Source organism: Herpailurus yagouaroundi, unplaced genomic scaffold (genome assembly GCF_014898765.1).
Source record: "Herpailurus yagouaroundi ecotype Mexico unplaced genomic scaffold, PumYag 213, whole genome shotgun sequence".
Taxonomy (NCBI): Eukaryota; Metazoa; Chordata; class Mammalia; order Carnivora; family Felidae; genus Herpailurus; species Herpailurus yagouaroundi.
In genome coordinates, this window is record NW_024412444.1 from 10,427,210 (window position 1) to 10,448,490 (window position 21,281).

Consider the following 21,281-nt stretch of genomic DNA (forward strand, 5'->3'; position numbering starts at 1 on the left):
GGGATCATGACCTGAGCTGAAATCAAGAGTCAGATGCTCAAATGACTGAACCACCCAGGCACCCCAAGATTTTATTTCTGCCCCCCACTCAGGAAGTCCCCCTTAAAATTTCTTGCAGGGCTGGTTTAGTGGTCACAAACTCCTTTAATTTTTGTTTGTCTAGGAAACTTTTAATCTCTCCTTCTATTTTGAATGACAGCCTTGCTGGATAAAGAATTCTTGGCTGCATATTTTTTCGATTTAGCACATTAAATATATCCTGCCACTCCATTCTGGCCTGCCAAGTTTCTGTGGATAGGTCTGCTGCAAACCTCTTCCCTTGTATCTTAAGAACTTTTTTTTCCCCTTGCTGCTTTCATGATTCTTTCCTTGCCTGAGTACTTTGTGAATTTGACTATGATATGCCTTGTTGATGGTCAGTTTTTATTGAATCTTATGGGACTCCTCCGTGCTTCCTGGATTTTGATGTCTGTGTCCTTCCCCAGGTTAGGAAAGTTTTCCACTATGATTTGCTCACATAACCCTTCTACCCCTTTTTCTCTCTCTTCCTCTTCTGGGACCCCTATAATTCTGATGTTTTTCCTTTTTAATGAGTCACTGATTTCTCTAATTCTAAAAAAATTTTTTTTAACATTTATTCATTTTTGAGAGACAGAGAGAGAGCATGAGCGGGAAAGGGGCAGAGAGAGGGAAACACAGAATCTGAAGCAGGCTCCAGGCTCTGAGCTGTCAGCACAGAGCCCGATGCAGGGCTCAAAGTCACAGACCGTGAAATCGTGACCTGAGCCGAAGTTGGACGCTCAACCGACTGAGCCACCCAGGTGCCCCTGATTTCTCTAATTCTTAAATCATGCTCTTTTGCCTTAGTCTCTGAACACTTTCCTCTGAACACTGCCGTTAGCTGCAGCCCACAGGTCTGACACATCACATTTTCATATCTTCTTTTTTTTAAGATCTGTGTTCCACTCTTCTCAATAAATTAAAATATTCAGACCAAGTCCTGCATTCCAACTTAAACTATGAAGTTCATCTCACTTTATTTCTAGAACTACTTGGCTGCAGACTCTCTGTAAATAGATTCAGAAGAATGAAGCTCCAAGGATTTCAAGGGCTCCTAAGTGCAACAGACAAGTGTCACAAGGAACAGTTTGATGACTCTTGTCTTGTTTCTGATATACAATTTCAGCTGAATAAAAATTGTAGAGGTGCCTGGGTGGCTCAGTTGGTTGGGTGTCTGACTTCGGGTTGGGTCATGATTTCGTGGTCTGTGAGTTTGAGCCCCGCATCGGGCTCTGTGCTGACAGCTCAGAGCCTGGAGCCTGCTTCGGATTCTGTGTCTCCCTCTCTCTCTTCCCCTCCCCCACTCGTTCTCTTTCTCTCTCTTCTCTCTCAAAAATAAATGAACAATAAAAAATTTTGAATAAAAATTGCAAATAAGACTTAAAAGAAAACTAATAACCCATCCAAACCAGGCTTTCCAATGCCTTAGAATAAGCCTTAAAACAAACAAAACAAAACGCCCTTTTTAAAATTGACACGAAATCTGCCAACACTGCACTTAAATAGGAGCTTAGGAATGGAAACTGTCTGCATGTTGCTGATCTAGATTTATTAAATTTATGTCATGTCATTGTGATCACTTTTACAGCTGTTTAGACTTATTTTCAATCACATTACTGTTCACAGAATTCACAGAATTCATTAACAAACTAGTATTTTACACCCAAGGGTCTTCAGTAGCACAGCAAGATAGACACGAGGCCCACGAGGTGCTTTTGTGTGATTATTTAGATACAGATGTCTAGAACATTATTGCTTTATTAGTCCTATTTTTAAATTTTTTTTTTCAACGTTTTTTATTTTATTTTTGGGACAGAGAGAGACAGAGCATGAACGGGGGAGGGGCAGAGAGAGAGGGAGACACAGAATCGGAAGCAGGCGCCAGGCTCCGAGCCATCAGCCCAGAGCCCGACGCGGGGCTCGAACTCACGGACCGCGAGACCGTGACCTGGCTGAAGTCGGACGCCTAACCGACTGCGCCACCCAGGCGCCCCTATTAGTCCTATTTTTAAAAATAATAAGTTATTCCCAGGAAACCCACCCTGCCGGGTGCTCTTCGCACTGTGACTGTTCTAGGCTCCCTGGTGATGGAGCTGACATGTGGGGGCCCATCAAACCACCCACCTGTGTTCCCCACTGCTCTGGCAGGTGGGAGGGCTGGCAGCAGTGGAAACACACCCCTCCTCGCATGTTAATGTTTTTCATAGCTTGCTGTTTCCCTCCCTGATCTTGCAGCTGACGAACTGCATTCATATAGGGGTCTCTAACATAAAACTTAAACTAGACATAGACAAGAGGGGCTCAGCAAATGGAGACTAATGCTCCTAAAACAGCCACTGACCATGCAGGGGAGGATGTTGAAGCAACAGAAAAACCTCGAGTCTCAGTCTGTGAGGGATGTTTTGAAAGAAAACGGTCTCGGTGATTAGGGTCCAAGGCAGCCGCTTTGCAACATGAACTTGAAGACTTCTGGGTAGATTTCATGGCTGGGTTTTCTTAATTTTGTTCCATGTGAGTTTCTACATTGTGAAAAATATCTTGGAGATCTGCTCGTGGCTCCCGAAGCTCTGTGGATCTGTCGAGACTGGGGATAGGGGACTGGCTTCCTCAGGGACGCTGGCTCTCTGACCGCGTTTGGGGCAGGATCCCTGAGAAGTGGTGGCCGCGTCAGATTTTGGAGATGGGGGCAGATGTTCAGTGCCAAATGCAGGCTGCGGTCGTGGGGCCTCAGTCCAGCTTCTTGTTGTTGCTTGTGTTGTGCACAGAAGCTAAGAAGTCGACAATGAGCTTGGCTGTCTTCCGGGGCCTCTCCATCACCACTGAGTGCCCACAGTTTTCCAGAAGTTCCACCTGGCAGTTGGCAATCGACTTGGCCAGCATGTCTGCCCCAGACACGTCGAGCACCTGTAGGCAGGACGAGAGAGGAAACCAGATAGAAAAGACTCAGATGCCTGAGTACACGCTTTCGGGGAACGGAATGCCACCTGAAGCCTGGCAGGGGTGATTTGTGGGATCAAGTCACTTCGGTGTCGGGGCTTGTGCCCTCTGACAGATATGACTGCATGCCTCACGTTTTCTTCTGCAATTTGGTGCTAGGAGTTGTGTCACTGCCAGCATTACTAAAGTGGAAATACACAGCCCCTGCCTGGTCTGGTAGGGAAGCCAGACTGGTCAGCAGGCGAGGGTTCTGTTGGGGGAGCATCCTGGGAGCTGAGAATGCACAAGGGAGGAGGATTCATGGATGATGCGGGACAGGGGGGCACATCATGGCAAGAGCAGGAGACGGCAGTTAGCTTGGTGCTGAGACACAGCACGCAGGGAGTGGGAGTGCATGGTGGAGAGATGGGGTAGGGAAGAGGGGCCTGTTCCCCCACCCATGATTGGGGCTCAGGCCTCCATCTGACAGCAGTGGGTGTCTGCGGGGCTATGTTAGGGATGGACATGATCAGTCCAGCTGTGGGAAAGACACATAAACAAGATGCAAGAGGTGAATGCTAATTATCCCAAGCTGGAGATGGGGGAATAGTATCTCTTTGAAGGTCTTCTGGGGGTCCCCAGAGCTGTGTGACTAAAGGCCTTGAAGTTTGTGAATAACGGGGGGGGGGAACGCTCTTCTGATATGAAAGCCACCATTCTCCAGGGCTGACCCTTTCCCAATAAGGCATTTAATTTCATTGTGCCCTAGGTTACCTGGCCATTTACACCAATCCAGTGTTTCCTCCCCAACACCCTATGTGGTCTCAGATTTGCATTTGTTCCCTTTCATGGCTTTCACCTTCGACTCATCCCACACAAGAGGACCCCTCCCCTCATCCTCAACACAAAAGCAGGACCCACAACAAACTCAAGTGCTGTCTGTTTTCTTTTTTCCTTAAAAATTTTTTTTAATACTTATTTTTTTTTTGAAAGAGAGAGACAGAGTGCAAGCTGGGGAGGGGTAGAGAGAGGGAGACACAGAATCTGAAGCAGGCTCCAGGCTCTGAGCTGTCAGCACAGAGCCGGATGCGGGGCTTGAACCCACAGACTGCGAGATCATGACCTGAGCCAAAGTTGACCCTCAACCAACTGAGCCACCAAGGTTCCCCAAGTGCCTTCTGTTTTTGAGCTTCATTTTCATCAGTCCAGACCATTAGAACCAAGATTTTCCACCCAGGAAGTGGAGCAAGAAGCATCCCTCAGCCAAGGCACAGAGCACAGCAAAGTACCCCCGGGGCCACAAATAGAGCAGCTAATGGGGAGCTTAGTGAGGGGGGCACCCTGCAGAGGAATCAGACACCTGTCTTCCCCTCACTCACAGGTAAGGCTGCCGTGGCACCTGTCTGAGCAGAAATAAAGTCCAGATTCTGTGGAAATGCAAGTGGACTCAACTGGTCAAAGTATGAAAAAGTAGAAACTCCCAACTGAATATCCTACAGAGAGCTCAAAAATACCCACATTAGCCTCTAGCTTTGACCCTGTTATGCTGGCCAAATCCAGCATTCCCTACGGTCACTCAGAGGTACATGCAATAACAGCTGTGTGGACCCTCATGCACGTCTACGGGAACCACACCAGCTGTTTCTTGGGCAAGACATTCATACAGATGGTCGAACAATCTTCCTCCATCCCATTTCAAGCCAAGGCCAAAATTAGGGTGAAGAAAGTGAGGCACTGGCCTTGGGCACAAAACCTAAGCAGGCTCCAAAAAACTCAGTCATCAATATGGAGATTATTATTATTATTATTATTTTTTAATTTAGATTATTATTTTTTTAAGTAAGCTCCAGGGTGGAGCCCAACGTGGGGCTCGAACTCAAGACCCTGAGATCAAGAGTTGGATGCTTAACCAACTGAGCCACTCAGGTGCCCCAAGATGAAGATTATTTTAATGCAGTATTTAAAACAAACATTAGGGGCGCCTGGGTGGCGCAGTCGGTTAAGCGTCCGACTTCAGCCAGGTCACGATCTCATGGTCCGTGAGTTCGAGCCCCGCGTCAGGCTCTGGGCTGATGGCTCAGAGCCTGGAGCCTGTTTCTGATTCTGTGTCTCCCTCTCTCTCTGCCCCTCCCCCGTTCATGCTCTGTCTCTCTCTGTCCCAAAAATAAATAAACGTTGAAAAAAAAAATTAAAACAAACATTAATGCAAAAAGATCCATCATGAATAAAATATAAAAATTATAAAGATAGGATCTAACCTTAGTTTGAGCCCTGTCAGGCATGATAATGTAAGTAGACCATAAGCTGCTGGAGGGTAGAGATCCTGTCTGTCTTGGTCCCTGCTATATTCCCAGGGTCTAATATGGTGTCAGGCACATACTAGGTGCTCAATATAAATCTGTTAGCTGATTTAAATGCATAGGCAGTCAGTTAGTGGGTTTGTCCCTTTGCTAGTTTATTTACTTTTTTTTTAAATAAGGCATCTTTTTTTTTTTAAGTTTATTTATTTATTTTGAGAGAGCCAGAGAGAGGAGAGTGCTAGCAGGGGAGGGGCAGAGAGAGAGGGAGAATCCCAAGCAGGCTCTGTGCTGTCAGCTCAAACCCACGAAACTGTGAGATCATGACCTGAGTCAAGATCAAGAGTCAGATGCTTAACCAGCTGAGTCACCCAGGTGCCCCTATTTACTTTCTAACTTGCTCACTCATTCACTGTGTACTCTGGGTCTCCTGCATACCAGGCACTGTGCTAGCAGGATGAAGGGACATGAATAGTAATAAACCTTGTGTATTTCCACAAGGCCCTCCCACTCTGTGGGACTGAACACAGAGGGGAAATACTTAAACTGCTGTGCAGGAATCCTCTCAGGTTTAGTTGTGCAGGCTGTATACTGGCCAAATCCAGGGGGCATGACTGACATAAAAAACAATGTGCATAGCTCCCTGCAGTCTACAGTACAGCAGCTACGGAACCTACAGGGGTCCAAACAACAGGGAGACTGCATTCAGCCTGGAAGGGGCTGGCCAGTGACACCAAATGTTGATGATAGAGCAGGAAGAGAGCCAGATGCTTGGGAAGCAAAAGGCTATGAAATAAAGGGCCCCTAAAGCCTTTGCTATTTGGATTCTGCCCTGGGGATGGTCCATAGAACACACAGAAGATCTGATTGTATTTATAGCAGGCCCATGGAACGTTATGCTCTTTTTTCAGAACAAAATGGACTCCAGAGTCCTGGAAGAAATTCTGGACCCTAGCCAGAGGCCAACTATCACAGGCAAAGGACATGAGTAATAAACAACTTATTTTTGTGTAACTGGAGAAAGATCACCCTCATATGTATTCACTTAAGCCTCACATTCACCCTAGTAGAAGAGAAACACAGGATTTGGAGTGGCTGAGTGGCTTGCTCAAGGTCACGGGCCAATACAGGGCAAAGGCAGGGCTGGAACCTAGACTTTGTCTAAGTCCAGCAACCTGGTTTCTGCATTGTCTCCTTGTTGGTCCCTGAGAGCCCCAAATAACCTTTGGGGTTTCTAGAATGAAGAAAGGCCTTCATTGTTCTAACTTGATTCTGATTGAATAAGCCCCTGCTGGCCTACTCTGTGTCCTGCTTCTCCCCTCAGATGTACACAAAGCTTCTTTTAGTCCTTTGGCTGCTGCAGAAGAGATCACGTGAGCCCTCCCTCCTCTCCATGCCCACCTCCCTGCACTATACATCCTTGACACGCCTGGCCGATCTGGGATAGCTGCACACTGATGCTATCACCGCTCCCTCCCCCCATGTGCTGGGCACACAGTCCTGGCTTCTCCTTCCAGGAGACCATCCTGACCTTAGAAAGGCTCCATTTCTGGGGCGCCTGGGTGACTCAATAGGTTGAGCATCCAACTTCAGCTCAGGTCATGATCTCGCGGTTCATGAGTTTGAGCCCCGTGTCGGGCTCTGTGCTGACAGCTCAGAGCCTGGAGCCTGCTTCGGATTCTGTGTCCCCCTCTCTCTCCACCCCAGCCCTGCTTGTGTTCTCTCTCTGTCTTTCAAAACTGAATAAACATTAAAAAAAATTAAAAAAAAAAAAAAAAAGAAAGGCTCCATTTCTCATTGCCTCCTCTTCCTTTACATTTTAGAACAACTCTGAGTTAAGATACAATTTCTAAAGAACAGTTGCAAACAAAAAACATAAATCAGTATGGAGGCTCTATTATCGCTTGTGTCCCCCCTAAAATTCATATCTTGAAGTACCAACTGCCAATCCTTCAAAAGGTGACTTTATTTGAAAATAGGGTTGTTGCAAATGTAATTAGTTAAGATGAGGTCATACAAGTGCAGGGTGGACCCCTCACTCAATATGATTGGCCCCCTTACAAAAATTTAAACAGAGACACACAGGTATAGGGAGAATGCCATGTGAGGATGAAGGCTGACAGCAGGGTGAGATATCTATTAGCCAAGGAACACAAAGATCGCCAGCATCCACCAGAAGCTGGGGAAGAGGCATGGTACAGATTCTCCCTGACAGCTCCCAGGAGGAACCAAATTGCTGACAACTTGAACTTGGACTACTAGCTTCTAGAACCCTAAGATAGTCAATTTCTATTGTTTAGGCCACCCAGTTTGTGGTACTTTGTTATGACTATCCCAGCAAACTAATACAGAGCCATCTAATAAAACCTATTAAAACGTTATTCTTAAAAAAAAAATTTTTTTTTTAAAGTAAGCTCTATACCCAACGTGGGGCTTAAACTCACAACCCCGACTTCAAGAGTTGCATGTTCTACCAACTGATCCAGCCAGGCACTCCTGACATCTATTAAAATTTTAAAAAGCACTTGTCTTTTGACCCAGTGGGTCCACACCAAAGAATTCACACTTTGCGTATGCTCTCACACTCCACAAACTCATACCTGTACTGATGTTCACTGAGGTACTGTTTAATAGCAAAAAACTAGAAATTATCTAAATGACCATTAGTAGGGCACTAATTATATACACTGTGGCAGAGCCATAAAATGGAGTACTATGCAGCTGTTACAAGAATCACGTAGGGGCACCTGGGTGGCTCAGGCAGTACGTGTCTGACTCTTGATTTCCATTCAGATCACGATCTCACCGTTCACAAGATCAAGCCCTGTGTTGGGTTCAGTGCCGACAGGGCAGAGCCTGCTTGGGATTCTTTCTCTGCATCTCTCTCTCTGCCCTTCCCCCCACTCACTCTCTCCCTCAAAATAAATACATAAACTTAAAGAAGAAAAAGAAAAGCGGTGTGTAGGTGGCTCAGATGGTTGAGTATCTGACTTCAGCTCAGGTCACGATCTCACAGCTTGTGGGTTCGAGCCCCACAGTGGGCTCTGCCCTGACAGCACAGAGCCTGCTTCAGATCCTCTGTCTCCATCTCGCTGCCCCTTTCCTGCACACATTCTCTCTCTCTCTCTCAAAAACAAACAAACATTAAAAAAAAAGAAGAAGAATGTAAACTTTGCTTGGGGCAAGAATCATTCACAGATGGTAAATCTGGGGGGGGGGGGGGAATGTGTGATGAGGAACAGGATATTTCAAAGTGTCTTCAACAGACTCCTTATCAGTTGCAAGGAGAGAAACAGTAACTCTACAATGAAGAAATGAGACATCTTAACCGGGCAATCAACATTAACATCATGAGGATGGGCAGAAGGACACTGTGTGTCCGAGATGTGAAATCTTACCATGCATGAGCTATTCCAATGGTGATACAAAACCTGAGTTTAATCATGAGGAAACAGCAAAGTCAAATTAAGGAACAGTTCATAAAATAACTGACCTATACTTTTCAAATATCTCAACGCCATGAATGACAGAGTAGGGTATCGGTCCATAATAAAGGAGACTGCAGAGACATGACATTTAATATGTGATCCTGGATTAGATCCTAGTTCAGGGAAGCAAGAGAAGGAGAAGGATTCCATATAGGACCTTGTTGAAACGGCTGATGAATTTGAAATATGGATGGTAGATTAGACAAAGGCATCGCATCAGTGTTAAAATTCCTGAATGTGGGGAGCCCGGGTGGCTCAGTCGGTTAAGCATCTGATTTCAGCTCAGGTCATGATCTCACAATTCATGGGTTTGGGCCCCACATTGAACTTTGTGCTGACAGCACTGAGCCTGCTTCGAATTCTCTGTCTCCCTCTCTCTCTGCCTACCCTCCCCCCCACTTTGTTCTCTCTCTCTCTCTCTCAAAAATAAATAAACTTTTTAAAAAATTAAGAAAAAAAAGCAGGATTTAACCACTGGTCTTATCATTTTTGTGTGTGTATAGAAAAACTTATTACTTAAATACATGAATAAAAGTCAGGAAAATAAAAAAATATATATTAAAAAATAGAGCAGTAAATCCGTGTGGGCTGGTATGACATGATTTCCAAGATACATAAATTCCTACATATATGAAATAATAATGTGCAAAACAGTGCATATAGCATGTGTGAACAACTCACAGATAAAACTTATCTATGTATGTATATGTATGCTTAGCATAGCAGTAAGTAAATAATGGTCCGCTGCCTGTTCTTGGAAATAAAGGTTCATTGGAACTCTGCCAGGTCACTTGTCTGCATATTGTCTATGGCTGCTTTTGCACAACAGCAGAGCTCAGTAGTCGCAACAGAGATAGTCACAACTAAGTAAAAAATATTTGCTGCTGTCAATATCTGCCTAAGAAAATTTAAGATTACATAAAATAAATGTAAGACAGTAAGAACTGCCTCAAGGAAATGGGAATTGGAATGTGGGATGGAAAAGAGATCAAATTTTCATCAGAAACCTTTTGGTATTCTTTTTTTAATGTTTGTTTATTTTTGAGAGAGAGAGAACATGCGCGTGTGCGTGGGGGAGAGGTAGAGAGAGCGAGAGGGACAGAAGATCCGAAGTGGGCTCTACACTGAGAGTAGAGAGCCCAATGAAGGGCTGGAAGTCCTGAACCACAAGATCATGACTTGAACCAAAGTTGGACACTTAACAGACTGAGCCACCCAGCTGCCTCTACCTTTTTGTACTCTTTAAAGTTTTTTGTAGGGGTGCCTGGGTGGCTCAGTCGGTTAAGTGGCCAACTTCGGCTCAGGCCATGATCTCGCGGTCTGTGAGTCCTAGCCCCGCGTCGGGCTCTGTGCTGACAGCTCAGAGCCTGGAGCCTGCTTCAGATTCTGTGTCTCCCTCTCTCTGACCCTTCCCTGTTCATGCTCTGTCTCTCCCTGTCTCAAAAATAAATAAACGTTAAAAAAAAAAAATTAAAAAAAATAAATAAAGTTTTTTGTACTATGAAGCTACATGGCTTTGATAAAAGTAATCTGTAAAAATGATTTTAAATTGCCTTTCATTTTAAAAGATCAATGTCATTGCTCTCAACTCAGAGAATGACATCCCTCATAAACATCAGCACCTGACCCAGGCGTGTTCCATCTCTTGCTGGTATCAGAAACCAGCCGATGAGGCTCACTTTTTAAATGACCTCTTGTTTTTCCTCAAAGGCCAGTGCAACTGGCACAGGTGGCCCCAGAGACACACTACATACCTGGTCTTGTTTTCCCCAAATGATCTGCGTTGGGACCTTGATCTTGTCCATGTTCTGATGGAGGGAGTATCTTGACTTCTCACTGACGATTTCCAAAAACACTTCAGAAAAGGAAAACAAAGTGAGCACACGCTGGGTACCCACTGCAGAGTTCAGGGACAGGCATTGAGTCCAGGCCACCACTTTCTGTGGCCCCAGAAAACTATCAAAGGGGCCCCAGAAAACTATCCAAGTCTCAGAAATGTAAACTAGAAGAGCCAGCCACCCATAAAGCTTCATTTGTCACGAGCAAAAAGCTTAAACGGCACTACTTACGCTTTCGGTAGAAGTTGTTATGAGGGATTCGGACGTCAACAAGGCCTTGCAGGATCTACAGAGAAGTGACCCGTAGTTAGAAGGCAGGAGATGATTTGTTTCCTTGGGCCCCCCAGGGCTCTAGGACAGTGAAGGAAATAAAGTCCAGCAATTTACAGCATTGGCATTGTCAAGGTTTTAAGGCCTGGTCCTCCAAATTCCCACAATGTAGTATGCATTGTAATTGACTCAGGGTCATATGATGCTTTTTCCTTTGTAATTAAGGAGGAACGTGGGTAGTACTGGGAAGCCAAAGCATGTAAAAAACACCTGAGATGGGGTCACAGCCACTTCATCTTGAGATTCTCTGCTAAGCTTAAAACACAATCTGGCTGGAGATAATATCAAATAACTGTTTAATAATATCCACATGCAGAACAAGGTCTATTAAAAAAAATTAAACTATTGGGGTTGATGAGCCTCTTGAACAATAAAGAGATAAACTACTGAGAAAATTCTGGGAAGGGTTCCATAGTCCTTTGCTTATTATTCAATGTTATCTTGGTCTTCCTTGCGGAGGGCTGGAGAAGGCTGCAGCCAATGTGGGCAGGCCAGATCTCCTGGACCCGGAATCCTGACCCAGAGACATGCTATGGGCAGAAGGAACACAGTCCTCCTCTTCCTCGTGCCTCAGGAGTTGAAGTAGAGTACAGTCTTCACATTAGCACTGGCACTCATCTACCTGGGAATGGTTCAGGCCCCTTAAATGACTCTATGGAGTCCTGTGTGCTGACTGAAGTGGGAACATCCAGCCAGAACTGCTCTAAACCAACCGTCTGGAGCATGACTAGAACCTGACCATTCTGGAAGTGGAAGCCTAGAGGTGAGACCAATGGCAAGCTGTCCAACACACTGTCTCAGCATCAGCCATTTTCTTTGCTCTACTATTGTCTTGCCCCCATGTATCTATCCATCTTGCATCCTCCACCCATCCACCTGCTCTACCCATTCTGCCACCCATCCACCTATCTTGCATCTCTGACTCATCCGTGCATATATCTATCCGTGCATCCATTTACCCCGCATCTACCCATTCGTCCAACCTCCATCCCTGCTTCATGCAGACATCTGTCCAACCACCCTGCATCTCTGGATCATACACCAATATATCCATCTATCCTGCATCCACCCATCCAACCACCTTCCATCCCTGCATTCTCCAGGCAACCTCCCATCCATCCATCCTGCACTTTTAATCACCTAAGCATATACAGGCATCAATTCATGTGTCCATCTACTTCTCTGCATCTACTCACATGTCCATTCTCCATCTCTGCATTGTCCGGGCATCTTCCCGTCCTCTGGCCCACCCAATCTATACCCAGGACCTATTTGATGCAAGCACTGTGCTAAGGGCGGGGGGGGGGGGGGGGGGGGCTGATAAAACAGCCAGTTAAAACAAAATTCTTGATTTTGCTGAGGTTAGAGTGGAAAACACAGGCAAGTAAATAGACAAACATAACAACATGACACAGAAGGCAGAGTGCCTGATGCTCCTTGTCTCCTAGAAGGGAAGACTTTTAGAGCTGCCGCTTACTTTCTCCCAGTGTTTTCATATCCCTGACAACTCAAAATGTGGAATTTTCTTTTTTTTTAACGTTTGTTTATTTCTGAGAGAGAGAAAAAAAAAACAAGTGGGGGAGGAGCAGAGAGAGGGGGGCAGAGTATGCAAAGTGGGCTCTTTGCTGACAGCAGCAAGCCCAATGATCTGCGAGATCATGACCTGAGCTGAAGTCGGATGCTCAACCGACTGAGCAGTCCAGGCACCCCAAAACACGGAATTTCCTAAAGCGCTGTTTGACTACTCTAGACTGGGAAGAGATCACAGCTGGGAGGGGATCAATGCAAGCTCACAACTAAAAACAGGATATCAGGGATAGAACATACCCCAGAAGCAGACTCTGGGTGCTTCTACACCCCTTAACTGAGTCGTGTTCACACCATCTGAACAGAGTCCGTTCCCTCAACTCCTAGGAGGCCCCACCCCAAGGCAGAGTCCAGTTCCTACACTAGAAAAAGATTAGTTGCAGTTATGAGACTGAACCATGCATTCTTATCTCTTGGTTCCCACACCCCTTCCCCAAATTCACAGCTTCATTCAGACCGTGACCTGCCACAACATCCTGCTGATGGCTCTAACCAGTCCCTCAGCTCTACCTGTATATCCAATCTGCACCTCCAACTGTCTGCTTGACATCTACACCTGGAGCCCTTACAGACAGCTTGAATAAGTCCAAATTGGAGCCTGTCCCCAAGACCCACCCTCCCTCTCTCCTTCCCCTACTCAGAAAATGCTGCCTTTATCCAACTCAAGTACCAGAAATCACTTGTGACTCCTCACTGTCCCACATTCTCCACTTCCAATTTGCCATAAGTGCTGTCTGTCCTTCCTCCAAAGCATTTCAGGTCTCTAGTCTCCACTGCCACTGCCTTCGTCTACACCACTGTCACCTCCCAGGTCACAGGAGGACCCCAATGGTTCTTTGTTTCTGTTTGAGCACCCCACAGTCCTTCCTAGAACTCCAGGCTCTTTCCCATCACCTGTTGGGTCCTAGGTGATCTAGCCCAGTGGTTCTCAAAGCGGTTTCTGCTAGTCCAAGAGGTCAAACTATTTTCATTGTAATGCTAAATATTACTTGCTCTCTTCAATTTCATTCTCTCAAAAGCATTGTGCTTCTCAGAACCTACTTGTCGAGGGATAGTGTCATCATACTGATTACAAGTGCCTGTAGGTATGTTCTCGTGTTTTGCATTTTCTGAGTTTTACTTTCTGATATGGTAAATGTCAATAGTCAGAACCTCCATAAACAAAAGCTCTTTGGGGGGGTTCTTAATAATTCTTAAGAGTGTAAAGCAGTCCTGAAATTAAAAAAAAAAAAAAAAAAAGAAAGAAAAGAAAAAGAAAAAGAGAAAGAAAAAGAAAAAGAAAAAGAAAAAAAAAAGAAAAAGAAGAAAAAGAAGAAGAAATCTCTGCTGTAGCCCTTGCCTCCCTCCCTCCCTCTCCCTCTGGGCCCCATTCACCCAAGCCTCCTTCCAGTGCCTTAAACTTACCTATGTTTTCCCCATCTCTGCCTACGCTATTTCCTTAAAGAGGTTGTTCAAAGTCTCCACTGCCTCCCTGCTTTCAATCACTATACACCAGCTTCATTTCCTCGATAGAACTTACCACAGTTTGTATTTGTTTACTTGTTAGTTGCCTGTCTCCCCGCCACCCCCCTCCAGGCCAGTGTCTGCACAGGTGCCTTCTCGGTCTTATTTCTTCACCATTGTGCCCAAACACAGTGCCTGACATGTCACAGGCACAGTACAGACATGCGCTGAGTGACTAAATAGATGAGTACGAGATGCAAGAACTGTGTGAAGGAAGCCGGCCCTGGACGCCCAAGCCTCTGGCAGAGGGCAGGCAGACTGCTGCTGAGATCACGTTACCTGCTGGGGCACCTTGAAGCGGACGTAGGAGCAGAGCTGGAGCATTTCACTCATCTCTTCTGGAGTGGATGGGATCAAGGGGATCTTCTCTATGGCGGCCGAGTCCTGCAGTTCTTTGAGCCGCTGTATAAATTGATTATCAGTTGAGTACTGCAGGCCTGTGGGATTCAAACCAAAACAGCTTGGCAATGTATTTTCCTTCTTACCAACTCCCATTTTAGAAGGAAACCTCCAATATTGGCCCAAAGCTAATATATTTCAGGTGTTTTTCACCAAATTTCTTTTTCATCAGTACTGCCATCCTTGCTCAAGGTCAAAACCACACTCTGAGAAACACAGGAAAAAAAAAAATCCTTCAGGATATTTTAGGGACTGGTTACTCAAACTGTGGTCCATGGACCAGCAGCACTGGAAGCCCATAAGAAATGCGGAATCTCAGCCCTTCTCCTAAGACTCTTGAATCAGAATGTGCACTTTAACAAGATGCTGGGGAGGCATATGTATGATAGAGTTTAAGAAGCATTAGTTGATAAGACAACTTGCCTGAGCCCCTGCACATTCATATCGTTAAGGGGAAGGCTGGTAAAATACACGAAGGAAAGAAAACACAGGCCTGGAATGACTGACAACTCCTTCCTTTGGCCTGGACCCACTTAGTAATCTCTTTTTTGGGGTCAATATGTATACACAGTGAAAGAGAGACCCCTTCTGAGCTGTCTGCCATGTTGCCCTCCACACAGTCCCTCCTTGTCCAGATCATTAGGTGTTCACTGAGACTGAACGGCCTTGAGACTGACCATCATTTCCTATCTCCCTGGAGCAAGACACAAGAAAATTCACATGAGCTGATATGCACAGGAGGGCAAAACTAATTTTCACTTCCAACACTGAGCAAATGTCTAGATGTTTAACTTAGCTGACAAGCTACATTTCAGAAAGAAAGGCAGTGACATCAATACTGTGCTGCAGAAATCCACACTTTATAAATCTCCTATATTCAGCAATTCCTTTAAAGCTAGCATGGACATCATGTGGCTTTTGCGATGCCATGGGGCAGATTACACGATCTATTTCCTTTTACTTTAAAAATAATCCTAGATTAAATGTCATGTGGTATCCTGGACCGGATCCTGGAACAGAAAAAGGACATTAATGGAAAAACTAATGAGATCCAAATAAAGCCTAGAGTTTAGTTAATAGTACTGTACCAGTGTTGGTTTCTTAGCTGTGACAAATTTACTGTGGTAATGTGAGCCGTTAACAATGGGGGAAGCTGGGTAAAGGGTATATGGGACTCTCTGTACTATCTTTGCAACATTTCTGTAAATTTAAAATGATTTCAAAGCAGGGAGCACCTGGGTGGCTCAGCTGGTTAAGCATCTGACTCCTGAGCTTGGCTCAGGTCATGATCTCACAGTTTGTGAATTTGGGCCCTGCATCAGGCTCTGTGCTGACAGTGTGGCGCCTGCTTGGGATTATGTTTCCATATCTTTCTGCCCCTCCCCTGCTTGCTCTCTATTTCTCTCTTTAAAAACTTTTAAAAAATGTAATTATTTCAAATTAAAAACAAGTTTATCTTTTCATTTTCACACACAAATAATCTTAACTTTAAATTTCCAATTGAAACTCAGGTGTCAAACTCTTCTCTGAGTCATACATTCAAAAAAGCCAGTTAGATCTGATCTTCCACAAGCGACCAAAAATCTAATAACTTCCACAGGAGCTGTTTTTCCAGTTCTCAAACTTTATTATTAAAAGCCCAAGTGATTTCAGACATGGTGCTTGGGAAAAAGAGAAAAGAAAACACTTTGGGAGTTTACCTTCAATTTTAATGTCCTTGACAGACCTGAAAATGACTTTGATAACTAAAATATTTTAAAGGTCAATTTAGTTAGGTTTCAGTAGAAGGTTCAACTCATGGTGGGTTCTAGCAGATAAAGGAGGTAGTAGGTAAGAGTCACATAAAAGTAGTGGATGTTAAAGGATTTCCAAAGAAGCCACAGTTTGGGCTCTAGAGTCAGACATCCTAGGATCTCTTCTTACCCTGGCTCCAGCATTAACATAATTTCTTTGTGCCTCAGTGTTCCCACCTATAATACTATCTTGATCTGGATAGTAAATGCACATGTAAAAAGTCATTGAGATGTACACTTAAAATTTGGGTGATTTACTATGTGTAAATCATACTCCAAGAAAGTACCAGAGAGACGGGGGGAGGGAGCAGAAGGAAAAAGAAAGAAAAATTAAGATTTTTTTCCTCTAACACATTACAAATCCAAGTTTGAAGACATATAAGAAAAATGAATTTTAAAAATCCAACTTCAGGGGCGCCTGGCTGACTCAGTTGGTGGAGCATGTGACCCTTGATCTTGCAGTTGTAAGCTCAAGCCCCACGTTGGGTGTAGAAATTACTTAAAAAAATAAAGTCTTTTTTTAACTAAAATCTTTAAAAAAATCCAACTTTAGAATGTAATTTCTGGGGACATATTACAACTCAAGTTGACATATGCATATATACATTGATTGAAAAACAAAAAATAAGGCTTATTATTTTTTTTATTTTAGAGAGAGAGCACACATGCGTGCCCATGAGCAGGGGAAGGGCAGAGTGACAGAGGGAATCTCAAGCAGGCTCCATGCTCAGCACAGAAACTGACAGAGGGCTTGATTCCATGACCCTAAGATCATGACCTGAGCCAAAATCAAGAGTCAGATACTCAACTGACTGAGCCATCCAGGCACCCCTGTTTGTTGATTTTTTTAAAAAAATCTTGTTATTTCTAAGTTTTCATCAAAAAAGGAGAAGCATGAGAACAGCACTTTCACCTCATAAGGATATGACAAGAATTAAATCCATATAGGGAACTTAGCTCTTAAGAGCTCAATAAATGTTGGATATTAATATTATTGTTATATTTCAAAGTACTGTATTTAAGTGCTGCAAAGTACTATACACATTTTAATTAACCACCTTGAATTCTTTGTGGAAAAAGGCTGGCTCTACATTTTAAACGTTAGCATGTACGACCCAGCAATTTATCCAAGGGATACAGGTATGCTATTTCGAAGGGACACATGCACCCCCATGTTTATAGCAGCACTATCAACAATAGCCAAAGTATGGAAAGAGCCCAAAGGACCATCGATGGATGAATGGATAAAGAAGATGTGGTATATATATGCAATGGAGTATTACTCGGCAATCAAAAAGAATGAACTCTTGCCATTTGCAACTACGTGGATGGAACTGGAGGATATTATGCTAAGTGAAATTAGTCAGAGAAAGACAAAAATCGTATGACTTCACTCATATGAGGACTTTAAGAGACAAAACAGATGAACATAAGGGAACGGAAACAAAAATAATATAAAAACGGAGGGGGACAAAATTGAAGAGACTCATAAATATGGAGAACAAACGGAGGGTTAAGGGGAGGGGTTGTGGGCATGGGATAAATGGGTAAGGGGCATTAAGGAATCTACTCCTGAAATCATTGTTGCACTATATGCTAACTAATTTGGATGTAAATTTAAAAAAATAAAAAATAAACAAGTTAATAAAAAAAAATCTAAAAAAAAAGCATGGTTACGATTATGGTTATACAACTACTGTTTGGTTAGTTATCTTTAAAGCACTGTATATCTCTAAAGTAGACGTTGAAAAAAATGATTCTAAAAGACAGCCATAGCAGACACTGCCATCTGCTCCCTAGCGATTCAGACCCTGCTGTGCTCAAGTCACACATGGGGTTATTTTAGCCTTGTAACTCACCAGCAGGGCATACAAGACTTAGACTGCAGACATCTGAAGGGTAGTAAGCAGCATATACCCCAGCCACGTGGCCACCCATGGAGGTACCTATCAGGTGGAAGGGTTTTTTGTTCAGCTTGAGGCATTCTACAAACTAGGAAGAGAAAAGAGAAGGAGGCTTGGTTATATAGCTGTAGTCAACAACAATAGTGATTACGCAGCAGAAAACCACTGTACCTCCTGTGAGGACAGCTGACAAGGTCTATTAGTGAAAGGGGGTCTGAAATCTACTGGATCCATTATTCAGACAAGCCTTATGGCATATAATACTCTTTACCTGACACAGGTGATTGAAGGGTCATTTATAAGTATAAAACCAACAAGAATTCTCCTAATTCATGAGCCAGCAAACTTTTTTATAAAGGTCCCAAGAGAAAATATTATTTGCTTTGTGGGTCATATGTTCTCTGTTGCAGCTACTCAACTCTACTGTTGTAGCACAAAAGCAGCCAGAGGTAATATGTAAATGAATGAGCAGGGCTGTATTCCAAGAAAACTTAGCTTACAAAAATAGGTGGCAGGCCAACCACAGTTTGAAGACTCTTGCCCTAATTTAAAGCCCTTTCCATCCATCTAACCATCCATTCATATGACAACCAACCTGTCTATTCAACCATCCAACCATTCAACCAACCATCCACACATCTCAAAAATATTTATTGGATATCTATTATGTACAAGGAACTACGGTCAGCTCCTAAGGATACATCAAAGACCCCAAAAGATAAGGTTCCTGACCTCATCAGAATACAGAATCTAAAGGGAGGTGGGGTGGGTACAGACATTAAATAAACATCCTCGGGGTACCTGGGGGGCTCAGTCGGTTAGCGCCAACTTCAGTTCAGGTCATGATCTCACAGTTTGTGATTTGAGCCCCGCAGTGGGCTGTGTGCTGACAGCTTGGAGCCTGGAGCCTGCTTCATATTCTGTGTCTCCCTCTCTCTCTGCCCTGCCCCTGTTCACACTCACTCTCTCTCTCAAAAATAAATAAACATTAAAAAAAAAAATCCTCATCTGGGGAAAATATGTACTGTTAATCTGAAACTTACAGACTATTAAATTCTGAACTGGTTCATGAGACTCATGATTTTGAAAGCTCAGCCAGAGGGAGGCTGAAGCTAGATGCTAAAATAGAACAAAATGCAAAGAGCACCCTCCCCATCCTCCACAACTAGGCAGAGGGGCTATCATGATATTGTGTCATGTAGGTGGTAAGCAAAAAAACAGACTCTAGGGAAATGATCTTGAGAATTATAAACTCCTTTTTCAAGAGCTAAAAAAAATGTCCATACCATATTTCTTGAGAAACAACTAAAACAGGCTTAAAGGAGAACAATATGCAATAGGTCCTGGCCCTCCACAGCTGACCAATGATACCATTTGGGTGCCATTTTGTTTGTAAATATTTGCAGACAGAATGGATTAGAGACTGGTTACAAGTCAGCATGGAACTCTCTTACCTGCTCTCCAGGCTTGGGCATGTGAGGTGGGGAAGGCCCAGTCTGAGCAATTTTGGTAGAGCTTCCGGCTTACCTGGTGTATCCTCTTTACTTGACCATCTATGGACAGGTCATCCAGGGAGGACCGGGTGGTGCCCTCATGTCCCGGCATGTCCACGCAGACCAAGTGCAGGTTCTTTGGAAGGAACTGAGGACACATGGGTGCAGAGAATCAGTATGTGGTGTGCAGGTCATGTCTGCCCACTCTTCTAGGGAGGTTGCCCCCACTTACCAAGTGACCTGACAGCCATCCCTGAGGATGGTGGGCCTACGCCACCCAGTGTCTTACCCCAGTAACATCTGATACAAGTACTGCCAGTAACCTCATAGGGAGCAGAGGCCCCAAAAGATCAATATACAGATGGGAGGGGACTCAGGAGATGTCTGGAAAAGGGGGACAAAGGTTAAGGTAGTAAGCTGGAATTTCTTGTTTTCTTTTTTTTTTTTAATTTTTTTTAAACATTTATTTATTTTTGAGACAGAGAGAGACAGAGCATGAATGGGGGAGGATCAGAGAGAGAGGGAGACACAGAATCCGAAACAGGCTCCAGGCTCTGAGCTGCCAGGACAGAGCCCGACGCGGGGCTCGAACTCATGGACCGCGAGATCATGACCTGAGCTGAAGTCAGACGCTTAACCGACTGAGCCACCCAGGCGCCCCTCTCGTTGTTTCTCGATGCCGATCGGCATCTACTATCTCCTTCTCCTTTCCCTCACCCCTTTCACACTTACTCAGTTATGCAGCCACTGACTTGGGGAACTAAAAAACAAGCCTCTGTTCTCCCAGAACACAGCCAACTGGAGCAGCCCCAGAGCCAACAAAAGCAAAGCTTTCTCTAAGAACCATGACTGTCTGACCACCCTACCTCTGGTTTCAACTTTTTTTGTTTTTTGTTTTTTGCATTAATGTCTAAATCCTGGGATGATTATTATCCTAAAATACCTTCCACTTATATTTGTGCCACTTTGAACCAGGAAACTGAGAAACATCAGTTACCAATAAACAAATACCCAGTTACATAAAAAACATCTGAGGGGCATCTGGGTGGCTCAGTCGGTTAAGCACCTGACTCTTGATTTCAGGTCAGGTCATGATCTCACGGTTCAAGGGTTTGAGCCCCACATGGAGCTCTGCACTGACAGTGCAAAGCCTGCTTGGGATTCTCCCTCTCCCCCTCTCTGTCTGCCCTTCTCTCTCTTGTGTGCTTATTCCTCATTCTCTCAAAAATAAATAAATAAATAAACAAACAAACAAACAAACTCAAAAACAAACAAACAAACATCTGAGTTGGGGCAGGAAGCGAGAGGTTCATTAAGGCATGGGGATGCCTGTCCTTCCAGTGGAATCTGGGGATGAGAACACAAGGAACTACAGGATGTGTGAGCCCTTTCCCCCTCGTGTAGATCATACTTGGAATCATTCAGGTATAGTTCTGCTTGAGGTGGGAGTCTCTCCCAGCCTCCACCTGCACCACCTGGTCCCTCTGACCAATAATGCAAGTTGCCACACCCAAGGAAACCAGGACAGATTGGAAAACCAATCTCAGGAAGCTGCTAGACAAAGATGGTTTCTCTAAATGACTCAGGAAAATTAAAAAACAAAAACAAAAACAAAAGTAGAAGGAAGGGAGGAAGGGCAAGGGAGAAAGAGAAGAAGAACAAAAGGGAGAATG

At 44.3% G+C, this 21,281-nt stretch overlaps 1 protein-coding gene across 4 annotated transcripts in view; it reads right to left on the reverse strand.

Annotated features, from left to right (window-relative positions):
• Positions 1-2,066: 2,066 nt before the first annotated feature.
• The window catches only part of ABHD6 (abhydrolase domain containing 6, acylglycerol lipase), a 54,176-nt gene continuing 34,961 nt past the window's right edge, over positions 2,067-21,281 (reverse strand). For all 4 annotated transcript variants that reach the window (XM_040454650.1, XM_040454649.1, XM_040454652.1 and 1 more), the window contains exons 5-10: positions 19,643-19,756; positions 18,071-18,203; positions 14,299-14,456; positions 10,831-10,885; positions 10,516-10,616; positions 2,067-2,964 (exon numbers count right to left, since the gene is read on the reverse strand). In XM_040454650.1, coding sequence (XP_040310584.1) covers positions 2,788-2,964; positions 10,516-10,616; positions 10,831-10,885; positions 14,299-14,456; positions 18,071-18,203; positions 19,643-19,756 — 738 coding nt within the window. In that variant the 3' untranslated portion in view covers positions 2,067-2,787. The remainder of the gene's footprint in view (positions 2,965-10,515; positions 10,617-10,830; positions 10,886-14,298; positions 14,457-18,070; positions 18,204-19,642; positions 19,757-21,281) is intronic.